Here is a 14,442-nt window from a genome sequence, read left to right as displayed (position 1 = left end):
GGAGATACTAAACGGAGGGGACAGGTCAGGGTTTGGGAGGCCCCTCTTCCACTGCAGACAAGGAGCCGGAGGCTGGACATGGAGGTAGTCAGACGGCAGGAGACATTATGGTCCAAGGAAGCAGAGGGGGTGGTGTGGACCCAGGAGGAGGCTCTGGGGATGAGAAGATGTGGACAGATTCCAGAGACAAGGGGGGAGGTGGGGTGCAGGTGGGGGGAGGAACAGACAAGACTGGGGACAGTAATCAGGAGGGCAAGGGGTGGAGGGGGGGCACCCATCTGGTCTGGCTTGAATAACACCAGGATTCATCTTGAGGTTGACATTTCTCCTTGACCTTTTTGTTTCTATCCCCACGCCCAAGGTTGCATTAGCCACCTGCTGAGTTTAATCAAGTTTGTTGAGCACTCGAAAATCCCCTGTCCCGGTGATACTGGGGGTGAAGGGCTAATCAGTCTATTTCCAGAACCCAAAGAGGGTTAGGATAAAAAGCAGCTTTTCCTGAGCTATCCTCCCCCGCACCACGCCTTCCCCACTGGCGCTCCTGCACCTGTGAGCCCCTCTGGATGGAGACTTGTGCCTTTGCCTAATGCTTAGAACTGCTGAAACCACCAATTCGCCCGTCTCAACCCTAATCCCTTCTCCACCCTGCTCCTTAAATGGGATTTGGCTTCTAGACACTGAGACCCGGGTGTGGGCACCCTCCCCAAGTTCCCTACAAATTCCCCACGCACATCAGCCAGGGACCTCGGTGGGGTCATCTGGTTACACAGAGCCAGGGCCGGCTGCTCACCCCAGAGGGACAGAGCCCTTCTCCTCGCCTCCCGGGCCCATCTGGCTGCACAAGGTACATGACCATCCCCAGCACAAGGCTTCTCGGAAACCCGGGGCAAGCACAGGGAAGAGCAAGGGTCAGGACGATGGGCATTTTCATGTGGTCAGTCTGTCCCAGGTTTGCCTTCTCCGTGTGGTTTCAGGGACTTTGCTTGCTAAAGAGGCTCAGTTCACTGAGTTCTGGACAGCTAAGATGGCTTTTCCACTGTGCGTAAAGCTGAGGAGCAGTGAGAGAACAGGATAGGAAAACAGCTGAGTATGAGTTGCTGGTGTCTAAGTCAGTTGGGCGTCTGACTTCGGCTCAGGTCATGATCTCACAGTTTGTGGGTTCGAACCCTGCGTCGGGCTCTGTGCTGACAGCTCAGAACCTGGAGCCTACTTCAGATTCTGTGTCTCCTCCTCTCTCCGCCCCTCCCATGCTCATGCTTTGTCTCTCTATCAAAAAATGAATAAACATTAAAAAAAATTTAAAAAAAAAGAACTTCTGGGGACTTGACATAGTTTGAAAATAATATTTGTGAAGTGGTTATATAGTGGTCTTCAGGAACTTTCTCTATTCTAATTACCATAAGACATCGTGAGGATAGAATTTTAAATCCAACTTGGCTAAGTGTTATGATACCAAAGGCTAATCAGGAAGTAAAACCTTCTCATTGGGATCTAGCTGGGCTTCTGAGTGAGGTTTTCTAAGAAATGTTTGAGGCTTATCAAGAAAAATAAAACAATGTTTTTAAAAAAGCACACCACTGTGTAATAGAAACTAGACAAAGACCTTATTTAATCAAACATCGATATTCAAGCAGATCCAAAGAAATGTCTAATGGATCCACAGCATCTCACAAGTTGGTTTTATACCAAGAATGTCCTTGACTGTATATTGAGGATCATTTTACCTTTCCCCAGCCCTCTAACACCTGACTTACATCCCGCGGTGGAAGAAGCTTCCAGGGATAGATAACATGGCGGCCATCGGGAAGACCGGCAAGGCTGCACCAAACCATGTTATCTTCAAGAAGATCTCCCGGGACAAATCGGTAAGTGGTACAGAAGTGAGCAACTTGATGCAATTTTTTTAAAGGAGCTTTTTCAAGAATAGACATGGGGATGGGGATACCTGGCCAGCTTAGTAGAGCATGCGACTCTTGAACCTTGTGGTTGTGAGTTCAAGCTTCACGTTGGGTGTAGAGATTACTCAAAAAAGAAAAAAGAAAACAAAAAGAATAGACACAACATCAAAACCCTGTGAGGTTGAGGAAGCTCTGTGTCTATTTTCTGTCTCTATGGGTGACAATGAGATATGAATGAATGAGTGAATTGTACACATACAACTTCTTTTCAGTCTCATCAAGAATTTAGTCCTGAGACCTGTCATTTTCTCCTCATCTCTCAGTCCCCACCCCTTACCCCCCATTTTACTTGGCTGGCCTTGAACCAATGACTTAAATTTTAAACACTATCTTAAAGGGAAGCCTGATGGAAGGTCTACACCACAGCCTCCATGGACGGGGTCTCCTTGCTCCACCTGATGGCTTCTTAGGGGCCAGCAATCTAGCTCGACACTGTCCAATTCAAGCTGCAAATGTTATTTTAAAGTTTTTAGTAGCCACATTTATAAAAAAGAAGAAACAGATGGAATTGATTTTCATATATACTTTTATTTAACCTGATATAGCCAAAAAAACTATCATTTCAACATGCAAATGATATCAAAATTATTGATGACATTTTACATTCACTTTCTAAGTCTTTGAAGTCTGGTATGCATTCTACATTTATAGCACATGTCAGTTTGGAATGATATTCCAAGTGTCCAGGAGCCCCCTGTAACTAGTCGCCACTGCACTGGATGGTGTAGATCTAGATCTTTCTTCTAGTTGACTTCTGAGGGGTTCCCGCGGAAGTGGTTGAGAATTTTCCTTTCAAAGGCTCTTGATACAGTTGGATCAGTCCACTCTTTACTCAAGCAGCTTAGACCTGGAGACTGTGTCCAGCACTGAGTCTATGTGCAGGACACAGAGAATCATCATCATTGGCCCAACTAGATGCTTAGCCAACACATGCAGTTCTGAAATCAGGTGCTCCAGGGACTTCTCAGTGCTCTATTTTCTGTGCTTTGTAAAACTGAACTTTGGATTTTTCCTTCAGGGTTTATCAAATGTTAAGCCTCCCTGGGCCCAAAGGAAACTCTCTGACCCTCATAGTGCAACACAAGAGAAGCAGGTTTGCACAGGGCACTCTGCCCTTTCTGCTCCCAGCTGAGGAACTCCACTGTGGGGTGATAGATAATTTGGGGACTCCTCAACCATTTATTCTCCAAACTCTTTCCCACTTGTGTCTTCCCAACTTCTGGCAGAAGAAGAAGCCACTCCTGCTGGGCCATATGTTTTTCCCACTATTTTATTCCTCACACCTAGATAGACATCCTTTGAACTGAGAGATTTAGAATTTTTGTGCGTGTGGGCAAATCTATCAATTAATGTCTCACATATTAGGATTATTCCAGTTGCAGGCTCTGTATGGCCCCAGGCAGGGTGCACCAGGAGCCCTGGGCCCATTTCTCTGTGATTCTCTCCACTCTGCCCTCTTCTGTGGTCTTCATTCTCCAGCTGGTGGCAAGATGGCTGCCCTAGCTCCAGCCATCTCATCCTCACTTCCTTCCTGAGAAAGGAAAAGACTGTTGCCTTCCTGGTGTCTCTTCTTAAGAGTGGGAACATATTTTCCCAGTAGCCTCCAGCAGACTTCTGTCATATCTGATTGGTCAAAACTGGCTCACATGCCCACCCTAAACCAATCCTGAGCCAAAGGAATTGGATGATCATCATTGGATCAGGCCAATCAAGAATTCTCCTCTGGGGCTGGCCTCCTCTTAGCCTGGGCCCCATGGGGATGGTGAACCCTGAATGCAGTTGGCAACTTCTGTCCAGGAAGAAGGCCACATGGGTCTGTTGGTTGAGCAAACAACATGTTGGCTGCACCTCTGCATTGTTCAGCCCCACTTCCCTACCTGCTCCTGTCCCTTCCCCCACTCCCTTTCCAGTTGCAGCAGAACACACACCTTTGCTCCCATCCAAGGTTCGTGCTCTTTACACGTACGTCTCTCGGTCCACCTCCTCCTTAGAGTCTTACCATCAGCCTCCCTCTCTACCAGTACTTTGTCTGAACGTAAAAGCAAGGATGGACCTTGTGCATATTTTAAAAACATTTTTTTAATGTTTATTTATTTTTGAAGGAGAGAGACAGAGCATGAGCGGGGGAGGGGCAGAGAGGGAGACACAGAATCTGAAGCAGGCTCCAGGCTCTGAGCTGTCAACGCAGAGCCAGATGTGGGGCTCAGACTCACAAACTGTGAGATCATGACCCGGGCCGAAGCCCGATGCTCAGCCGACTGAGCCACCCAGGCGCCCCCGGACCTCAGGTGTATTAAAAACAGCAACCAACAAACTCCCCTTAACCTACCACCTTTCCAGCTCCTCTTCCTCCAAGCTAAAGCTTGAAAAAGAAGAAAACACACTCTCTCCATCTACCTTCTCTCTTCCCTCCTCCCTACCTCAGTCAGCTGCCCAACTGGCTTTCCTCTTGTCCATCCATTCTCCACTTTGATGCCAATGTCATCTCTTCTATAAAATGGGGCTAACTCCTACCTCATAGAATAGTTGTGGGGATTCAGTGAAATACTGTAGTCAGTGCTTAGCTTGGCACCTGGGACATGATAAGCACCGAAATGCTATTCAGTCTTTCGTCCTGCTTAAAATGCTTCAACAGCTTTAAGGTTGGAACCATCAGCCTGCATCCCCATTTGGTGGCCCTTCACCTGCAGATGAAACCATTGGTTCCAGAAGCATTCTCTTGGTTCTGGGCTTTGTATACACTAATGTTTGTTTTGTCCAGAAAACATCCTCACACCCATCCTTCCCAGCCACCTGACTATGCAGTCCTTCGGGTGTTTCATCAATAATACAAATAACTTAGAAGGCACGGGGATTCACTCCAGAGTATCTGATGTGAGGGAGTAGATCTAGGAGATGATTGAATGCCAACAGAAATTATTTTGGGTGGTTCATGGAAATAAAAATATGAATTTAAGAGGCTTAGGGATGAAAGGGGCTAGGAAGGGTGCGTGAACTCACTCATTGGGGCCCTTAGCAAATGCTGATTAGATCCCTGCAGTGTATCAGACACTGTGGCAGAAACCTTGACGGCTGAAAGGTGAAAGAATTCTTACCATTAAGGCACTCACAACCCTGTGGCTTAGAGCGGTGCGCTTTGATGAACACGACCTATGTGCTTCCATAAAGGGGGTTGGCAGAGACCTTCACCACCAGGGGCATGGAAACAGACAGCAAGAGGACCAAAACCATGGTCATTACCCCCCAACTCCCCACACCCTCTTTCTCAGGGCATGGGTTCAGGTTTTCCCATACAGGAGCTCATCTGGTAGGATTTCAGGGACTACAGAACTCCTCCTGCCTCTTTACTCAGTTCAGAAATTCCTCTAATGAGGAGGGGAAACTGGTTCATTCAACAGCCAGCTGTAAGAGGCTTAAGTGTTGGGAGGAGACTCATGTGCATAAGCATAACTTTCCACGGAAGTATTATCAGTGAATTCAACAAGGTTACCTGGATGATCTCAGACCTGGGATGTCAGATCTGGGTTTCCCAGACCTCCAGGCTCTGGGAAAAGGTAGGAGAATGGGGACCATCCAAGGGGGTGGGAAGAATCCCTTGGAGCAGATTTATGGAGCTGAAGAAAGAGCACACCTTGCCTGCAATCCATAGTCTCTGCCCACAGCCAAGCAGGGAGCGAGTGGGTGATGGGCAAGCTGCAGGGCCAGGCAGCAGCTCAAGATGGATCAAAATGTGCCAGCTGTTGTGGGGCCAGGGGTTTTGTTTGTTTGGTTTTGGTTTTTTTGTTTTGTTGTTGTTTTGTTTTTTTTTTGTTTTCTTTTGCTTTTTTTCGGTTGTTGCTGATTTTTAACATGAACGCTTTAGTGTTCTTTGGCCACTTGGAATCCACATGTGTTCTTCCCACAGGTGACCATCTACCTGGGGAAGAGAGACTATATAGACCATGTTGACCAAATAGAGCCTGTGGGTAAGTTGAGTTTGGAGTAAGATTGTAATTAAAAAAAAAAATTTTTTTTTAACATTTATTCATTTTGAAGACAGACAGAGACACATTGTGAGTAGGGGAGGGGCAGAGAGAGAGGAAGACACAGATTCCGAAGCAGGCTCCAGGCTCTGAGCTGTCAGCACAGAGCCCAACACGGGGCTTGAACCCACAAACCGCAAGATCATGACGTGAGCCGAAGTCGGAAGCTCAACCAACAGCCCCCCAGGCGCCCTAAGATTGTAATTTTAATGATGGTTTTCCTTTAAGTCATCAGACAACTGCTAGTTTTGTATTTCAAGTCAGTTCAAATCAGCTTTGCTAATAATCTAATTGTAGGAATGCAAATTAAAACATGAGGTGCAATGCTGATTGGAAACAATTTCAGAGCGTGGGGAAGACAAAGGACTCATTTCTAGAATATATAAAGAAACTCAACGGTAAGAACAACAAAATCCAATTAGAAAATATGCACAAAGGGGTGCCTGGGTGGCTTAGTCAGTTAAGCATCCGACTCTTGATTTTGGCTCAGGTCCTAATCTCATGGTTCGTGATTTCGAGTCCAGAGTCGGGCTCTGAGCTGACAGGCAGAGCCTGCTTGGGGTTCTCTCTCTCCCTCTCTCTCTGCCTCTCCCCTGCTCACTCACTCACTCACTCTCTCTCTGTCTCAAAAATAAATAATCTTAAAAACAATAGAGTAAAACTCTACATAAAACAAAGAAAACGCACAAAAAACGTGAAAAGCAGTTCATCAAAGAAGATGTATGTATGGCAAATAAGAACACGGAAAAATGTTCAACATCATTAGCCACTAGGGAAATGCAAATTAAAGCACGGTGAGTTGAAATATCATTATACACCTGTCAGGATGGCTAAAATTAAAAATGGCGACCATACCAAATGGTGGTGAGGATACTGGGAACTGGATCACTCATACATCGCTGGCCGGGATGTAAAGTGGAACAGCTCCTCTGGAAAATAGTTTTGGGGTTTCTTTAAAAATTAAACATACACTTACCAGATGACCCAGCAATTGCATTCCGGGCACTCATCCCAGAGAAACAAAAACTCACATCTACACAAAAACCTGTCCACGATTGTTTATAGCAGCTTTATGTGTGACAGCTCCAAGCTGGAAGGAACCAAAATGTCTCTCAATATGTGAAGAAGGTTAAGCAAGCTGCTGTACATCCATACCGTGAAATTCTACTCGGCAATGAGAAAGAATGAGCCGCTGATACACGCCACAGCTTATGGATCTCAAGGGCATTGTGCTGAGCGGGAAGAGCCAGTCTCAAAGGCTATATACCGTGTGATTTCACTTCTATAACAGTCTAGAGATGGCCAAATTATAGAAATGATAAACTGATGAGTAGTTCCCCGGGGACAGGATGGTGGGGGAGGGGATGATCCAAGAGATTGCTCTATGGTGGGGGTAACCTCTTTGTATCGATTGCAGTGGTGGTTACACAAACCTCCACATGAGATAAAATGACTTTAGAACTATACACACACTGTATCCTGTACCCATGTCAGCTTCCTGGTTTCGATATTGCAGGACGGTTATCTAAGATGTAACCACGGAAGAAACTGAACGAAGGATACACAGGGACTCTCTGTGCTATCTTTGCAACTTCCTGCGAATCTATAATTATTTCAAGTAAAATAGCTATTTTTAAAAAGACTGTAAAAAAAAAAAAACGAACCCTGGCATTTTTAGGCACTTGAGGATGAGAATGTCCCTCAGCAGAACATTTTCTGGAAGGTCATTTGGCAATATGTCATCAAAAGCCAAATCCGGTTCTACCATTGATAGATCAAAGATGTATGTAGTAAGGATGGTCCTCGCAATACTCATTATAATGGGGAAAACTGGAAACAACTTAAATGCCCTAACAAGAGGGGGTTAATTAAATAATTTATGGTGCATCCATTCAATGAAGCAATAACAATGTATAGTCATTAAAATGATTAGTACATTGTGTGTGTGTGTGTAAGAATAGATATTTGCAATATATAGTTGCATGAGAAAAGCAGTTAACCGAATAGTATATAGAGTGGGATCTCAATTTTTCAGTAAAATCATCCATATAAGTGTATATACATCTGGAAAAAAAAACCTGTGCCGATATCTTGACAATGGGTATCTCTGAATGGTGGAAATTTGGGTGACCTTGTTTGCTCTTTGCTTAACTCTCCTTTCTGATTTTCCTATAATGAACATGGATTACTGTGTAATTAAAGAACCACAGATAAATATATAAAGAAGGCCTCTGGTCTCTTTCATCTTCTCCGCCCTCATTATTCTTTTCCTTTCCGTGTAGATGGTGTCGTGTTGGTGGATCCTGCACTTGTGAAGGGAAAGAAAGGTGAGGCGGGCTTCTTGAATTCTGAGGACCTGGTCTGGTCTGGTCTTGGCTGGCTCTGGGGGTGGAGGGTCGGGGAGTCCGCTGGTGCTCTCTCACACCCATCGCTGCCAGGCCCTGTCGCCCACACTCCCTGGTATAATCTCCTGTTCACGTCAGAGCTCATTGTCCTCATTTCCCACATGAAGGTAAAGACCCAAGGGAGTCGCTTGTTCAGGGTGGCAGGACAGGTAAACGGTGGACGGAGCGTGGAGAGCAGGTCTGTGGGCTCCATCAGCTCTGTGGTCACCCTGTGCCTTGTGGCTCTCTGCTGGAGGCAAACTCAGGAGGGAAATTGATGGGAAATTGAGCCCTGCTGGAAGGCTCATTTTTCTAAATGCTGACTGTGGTGGTTCTGAACCACAGCATCACAGCATCCCTGAAGAACGTCTGGCAGCTGTGGTGTGTGTGGCAAGTAATTTGGTGCTAATAACAGTTGTGTGAACTAAATTAGGGCAGACCTCAGTTCTCCTTATGATAACGTTACTGAGTCTGTTCCATTATGAATATGCTTTTTAGAGTGGTTGCTACTGGCAACTACAAGGCGTCATTCCCACCCCTGGATGTGACCACGGAAGCACGTCAGAGGTGGGGCCATCAGCACCCAGGGGTCATGGCAGAAATGGGGTTGAAAACCACCCCTTCTGCTGTCTCTGACTTCCTCCTGGGTATCCTGCTTCCCTCTGGCACCAGGAGGATCCTGGTTTGAGCCCTGACAGCCCACACCCTTGGCCGGAGAAGGCCTCCCGCTCTGAGGGAAAGCACTGTCCAGTGAGGGAGGTGTAACGCCCGGGCATCTCTGGGCACCTTCTCTTACAAACACTGGATGAGGGACAGGCAAGTGATCATTGGCTCTTCTGAGCTTAGTGGGGAGGACACAGACAAAATCTACAACCGATGACTTCTAGGACTTGGGGGCACCACTTCTGATATGCTTCCTGTTCAAGAATAATGAGCTTTGCATGCTTTTATTTACCCCATTAAAGACTGTTGTAAGTAGTCCTCCCTCAAAACGTAGAGTTTTTATATAATCCTTTTGGTTCACTGGAAGCACAGATTATATCTATTTGATTAACCTGAATTTGCAGAAGTTTTGGCTTAGAGAATGCTTGATGGGTTTCTGAGCAATGTGAAAGAAGCGTTTCTGGGATCTGATTTCATCTGTCCTCTTGGTCCATAAGCCCCTGTCTGGCACAGGTCTGTTTTGCTCCCTAGTGCTGTTTCCCTCTGCTTATCACCTTCATTCTCAACTCCATGCAGACATCCTGTCCCCAGAAGCCCAGCAACCTCGCACCTCCTGAGGTCCCTGAGCAGGCGGGTCAAGAGGAGGGGGTGATAGGGTGGAGGACACAGGGGAGCCTGAAGGCAAAATAGGCAGTTCATGGAAGGTGCCTCTGTGTCCTCTGACATACGCTTTAGAGTAATTAACACAAGCCCCAGGGAAGGTGCCGGATCTGCAGAAACAGGTGGGTGCTGTGGTTCTAGATGCTAATGGGTGGATGTTTGGTGGCTGCCCCACACCCACTCAGCCAGGCAGAGGCGCCACGCCAGTGGGACAAGCCCATCCTCCTCTTGTCTCCCTTCCAGTGTACGTCTCTCTGACCTGCGCCTTCCGGTACGGCCAGGAAGACATCGATGTGATTGGCCTGACCTTCCGCAGGGACCTGTACTTCTCCCAGGTCCAAGTGTTCCCTCCTGTGGGGGCCGTGGGGGCCCCCACAAAGCTTCAGGAGAGCCTGATGAAGAAGCTGGGGGAGAACACATACCCCTTCCTGCTCACGGTGGGTGACTCCTCTCCCTTCTCCCCTCTCCCCTGCCCCAGCTCCTTCACCTTACAGTGAGACCAGGAGCGAAGGAGGAGGGGACAGAGTAATGACTTCACATTTGTGGGCCTTCAAATTGCATCCTTGGAGGAAATTCTAGATTGCACGGGCTGTGATTGTCTTTTTTTAAGTCCTTGAAAATAGCCTCTCAGCCTTTGAAGGCACCATTTCAACCCACGGTTTAAATATTTCCCTTCATCTGACCAGCTAATTACACAGGCACGTTATTCCCTCACTTGCTGATCTATAAAAAGAAAGAAGTGCCCCTCGTTTGGCCTGGACTCGTTCTAGACGTGAAAGGGCTCCCTGCAGGATGGGAGAGCTTACTGAAGTCGGAAGTCGTCTGTAGCCTTGACCGATGTTCAGTGGTCACGGCAGATGAGTGGCTCCACCTCTCCTGGGGCTTTGTCCCACCTGGTGAGACCTGGTGACCCACGGTGCCAGCCTGCGTGCCTCTGAAGACTTGGGCGTGAACTCAGTACAGCCAAAGCAGCTACTGCCGTCCCTATGAGCGTGTCTGTGTGTCTTATGATTATCTATCGCTCCAAAGTTACATGGCTCAGCCTCGAAAGGGAAGGGAAATTCTGACACATGCTGCAACACGAACGAACCTTGAAAACATCAGACTAAGTGAAAGAAGCCAGACACAAAAGGACAGACTGTATGATTCCACCGACAGGAAAGGCCTGGAGCAGTCAGATTAATAGAGACAGAACGTAGAATGGCAGGTGCCAGGGTATGGGGGGGGGTGCCGGGAGGGGGGGGGAAGGAATCAGTGTTGACCGGGTACAGGGTTTCAGTTTGGGACAAGAGGAATGTTCTGGAGATGGATGGTGGGGATTATTGCAGAACAAGGTTGGATGAACTTCATGCCAATAAACTATACACTTAAAATGTTTAAGTTTTACATTATGCATTTTACCACAACCTTTTTTTTTTTTTAATCACTTAAAAAAAAAGTTTTGTGGTTGTGCATGTCCTCGTGATCTTGTACTGGGAGTTTGAAGTGACGTAACTTTTTTTTTTTTTTTAATGTTTATTTTTGAGAGAGAGACAGAGACAGAGAGACAGAGCACGAGCAGGGGAGGGGCAGAGAGAGAGAGAGAGACACTGAATCCAAAGCGGGCTCCAGGCTCCGAGCTGTCAGCACAGAGCCCGACGTGGGCTCGAACTTATGAACCGCAAGATCATGACCTGAGCCCAAGTCGGTCACTCAACCGACTGCGCCACTCGGGCGTCCCTGAATTGCCATAACTTTTTAGAGATAACAAGCCAGCATGTATCAAGAACCTTTAAAATGTGATTTTGACCTGATGGTTCCCTTTCTAGCAGCATAGCCTCTGGACTTAATTAGAGAAAATTGTGCTAAGGTAGATGAAGAAGGAGGTTTATTGCAGCATTGTTTATCATGGCAAAAAAAAGCAAAGCACCATTTCATGAATGGGGGCGGGCAAAATTAAATGTGGTGTTAACAAAGCCCCAGAAACAGTGGTGCAAAGCTCGCACATAAAAAAATGGTCATAACGCATTCTGAGTAGGGCTAGGGTGGCAATGTGAGCAAAGCAGAGGACAGGACATGTGCATCATTGGCCTCATTTCTGTAGAGCACACATCTGCGTACGTGTTTGTGGGCAAGGGTGCCCATAGGACGCTTGCAAGTTTGTGTCTGTGATGTTATTCCGGGTGACCACGGTGTTTTTGCTTGTTTGTTTTTGTGGTTTTTGCTTGCTCGTCATCGTCTTCCAATTTTTGTACATTGAATGCATATTACACGTGGAAGAACCCCCTCTGAACAAAATGATTTGTTTCTTCCCACAGTTTCCTGACTACTTGCCCTGTTCAGTGATGCTGCAGCCTGCTCCACAAGATACGGGGAAGGTTAGTTCAAAAAGAAATGCCATGGATTAATTCATTCCTTCAAAAGACTTTATATATATTTTTTTTTGAGAGGAGAGGGACAGAGAGAGAGAGCGGGGAAGAGACAGTCCCAAGCAGGCTACGGTGCTACCAGCACAGAGCCCAACGTGGGGCTCCATCCTATGAATGGTGAGATCGTGACCAGAGCCGAAATCGAGAGTCGGACGCTTCACCCACTGAGCCACCCAGGTGCCCCTCAAAAGACTTTTAAAAATAGCCATATATTGTGGAAAATTTCAAATAGATACAAAAGTAGAGAGACATTCTAATGAATCTGGCCACTGCACTGCGAGGGGCTGGATGGGTCAAGCATGAGCTCCAAAGGAAGAGAGAAGCAAAGGGGCTGAGTGTGTATAAGGAGGAGTGGCCAGGGGGTTCTAAGTGGTGGGCAGAGGCTCTAAGCCTTGAAGGAGGGTGGTGAGGACAGGAGGCGAGAGTGAAAGGTGCCAGGACCCAGGGATTACAGGCCCTGAAATCGGAGGTGTCACGAGCGAGAGGGCTAGACAGGAGTGAAGTGAAGACCAGAGTGGCGAGGCTGATCCCGGAGTACAGAGGGGCACGGTGACAGACGCCACAATCTGGGCAGGGATTTCCGATGTGGGGATCGTGCCCCACTGGTGGTTTGTGAAATCGGTGCAGTGAACCAGAAGGAGCATTTGAGAAAAATCGAATAGAATGAAATAGGATAAAATGGGGAATCTGCACAAAGCTCAGTGTTACTTCCCGAGCCATTTCACACACGCATGTCTGTTAACTGGGCCACATTATAAACTTTGCTTCTTACCGTGGGGGTGGCCTGAAACATTTGAAAGCCACTGGTCCAGGAAAACCCAGATGTGGGTGGCCAAGATGGAGGAAGACGAGGTCACTAAATCAGAGTGGGGGACCCTGTGCCAACCCAAGTGCTCCCTCTACTCCATCCCAGCAGCAGGGCTGTGGGCATGAGCTGGGCCCATGGAGGCCCGGGAGGGGAGCGGCTGCACGGCCGAGGGCCTCGGGGCCCTAGAGCTGGGGAGACCCTGGAGCTGGAATGGCAAGAACACCAAGGAGTTTGTCAAATATAAAAAAGAGGGAGACAGAGAGGCTTGAAGCGTTCGGGCAGAAGGAACAGCATGTGTCCAGGGTGGACCAGAGTGAGGGCTTGGCTTGTATAGGCAGCATCTTTAACGAAGTGGGTGCAGGGGGAGCGAGGAGGGACAGAGAGGGCTCAGTCATGCCACTAAGCAGTGCCGGCGTGATGGTGGGTAGTGGTGCCGGTACGTTCACAACCTAGATTTCAGACTTGCCACGATTCCACAGCTGCAGAGCCAATGAGGCTGTGACTGGTATGCCACCATCAACGCAGCTAGCCTCGTGCCCTTTCTCCCTCCGGGCAGTGGGTGAGGGCGGTGCGGCCCCCATGCCCCCCACGAGTGATAATGTGCAGAGACGAGCAGGCTGGGGTGGGGCCCCGTGGGGCTGGGGGTGGAAGGTGTGGGGGACGCTTTTGCTTTACCCACGCAACATACCGTTAGGTAGTTCATTTCAATGTTAGCAGACTTTGCTCCAAATTCCATTTCCAGCTTCTCAGCACAAGTTGGAAGAGCCGCCAGCACCAGACCCCCCGGTCCAGCCTGGCCATTGACCGTGCCCCTCCCTGCCCCCCTCCCCCACCCTGGGCCGGGCGTTGGTGGCCGGCATGGGCCGTCGAGGGCCTTCTGTTGCTCCGTGAGCACCTGAGTCTGGCCCCACTGTAGGTAGTGTGACACACATGCAGGGTCACATCTAGAGGGACAACTAAATGGGGTGGTGGACACCATACATGATCACCTTGGGGGCTTGGGGACCATAGTGTGCTTCTCGTGCTGATGTCATTATTTCCTTACACGGCAAATCTCTCCTCACTGGGGCAGCCCCAAAAAGGACATGGCGAAGATAGAAAGAGAAGGTGCCACATAACATCCCGTGGGCAGTGTGACCCCAGCCCCCAGGAAGGGAGGTGCTGACTCAGGCCTTGTCTCTTCTGTTGCCCCCTGCAGTGCTGTGGGGTCGACTTTGAGGTCAAAGCATTCGCCAGAGACAGCACGGAGGACGAGGAGGACAAAGTGCCCAGGAAGTAAGAGTGTAGCTGTGGGAGGAGGGGCAGCGCTGGGGGGGCGGGGCAAGGAACTGGGGTAGAAAACCACCCCTCGCTTTGGCTCCGTGAACAGGAGCTCTCCCCACAGGGCTGCGTGGCCAGGCAGTCAGGGAAGACTGTCTATGCACGGGGCGGGTCAGTGGCTGATCATTTGAGGGGTGATGGAGAGGAGCTAGCAACCTCAGGGGTTCACATAAGCCTCTGAAAGACTCTAGATTCCCCCTCCCTCCCTCCCTCCGTTCC

General features: G+C 48.4%; 1 protein-coding gene across 2 annotated transcripts in view; it reads left to right on the top strand.

Moving 5' to 3' along the window:
- Nucleotides 1–665: 665 nt before the first annotated feature.
- SAG (S-antigen visual arrestin) overlaps nt 666–14,442 on the top strand; it is a 30,324-nt gene continuing 16,547 nt past the window's right edge. The window contains exons 1-7 of one of the 2 annotated variants that reach the window (XM_040450641.1): nt 666–844; nt 1,735–1,865; nt 5,863–5,923; nt 8,263–8,307; nt 9,931–10,124; nt 11,985–12,044; nt 14,102–14,178. In XM_040450641.1, coding sequence (XP_040306575.1) covers nt 1,791–1,865; nt 5,863–5,923; nt 8,263–8,307; nt 9,931–10,124; nt 11,985–12,044; nt 14,102–14,178 — 512 coding nt within the window. In that variant the 5' untranslated portion in view covers nt 666–844; nt 1,735–1,790. Of the gene's footprint in view, nt 845–1,734; nt 1,866–5,862; nt 5,924–8,262; nt 8,308–9,625; nt 9,810–9,930; nt 10,125–11,984; nt 12,045–14,101; nt 14,179–14,442 lie in introns of those variants that run through there. The other variant, XM_040450642.1, reaches the window with a different exon arrangement.

Source organism: Herpailurus yagouaroundi, unplaced genomic scaffold, assembly GCF_014898765.1.
Source record: "Herpailurus yagouaroundi ecotype Mexico unplaced genomic scaffold, PumYag 202, whole genome shotgun sequence".
NCBI classification, from domain to species: Eukaryota; Metazoa; Chordata; class Mammalia; order Carnivora; family Felidae; genus Herpailurus; species Herpailurus yagouaroundi.
The sequence above is the reverse complement of the archived record's forward strand: the minus strand, read 5'-3'. Positions and strand labels throughout refer to the sequence as shown.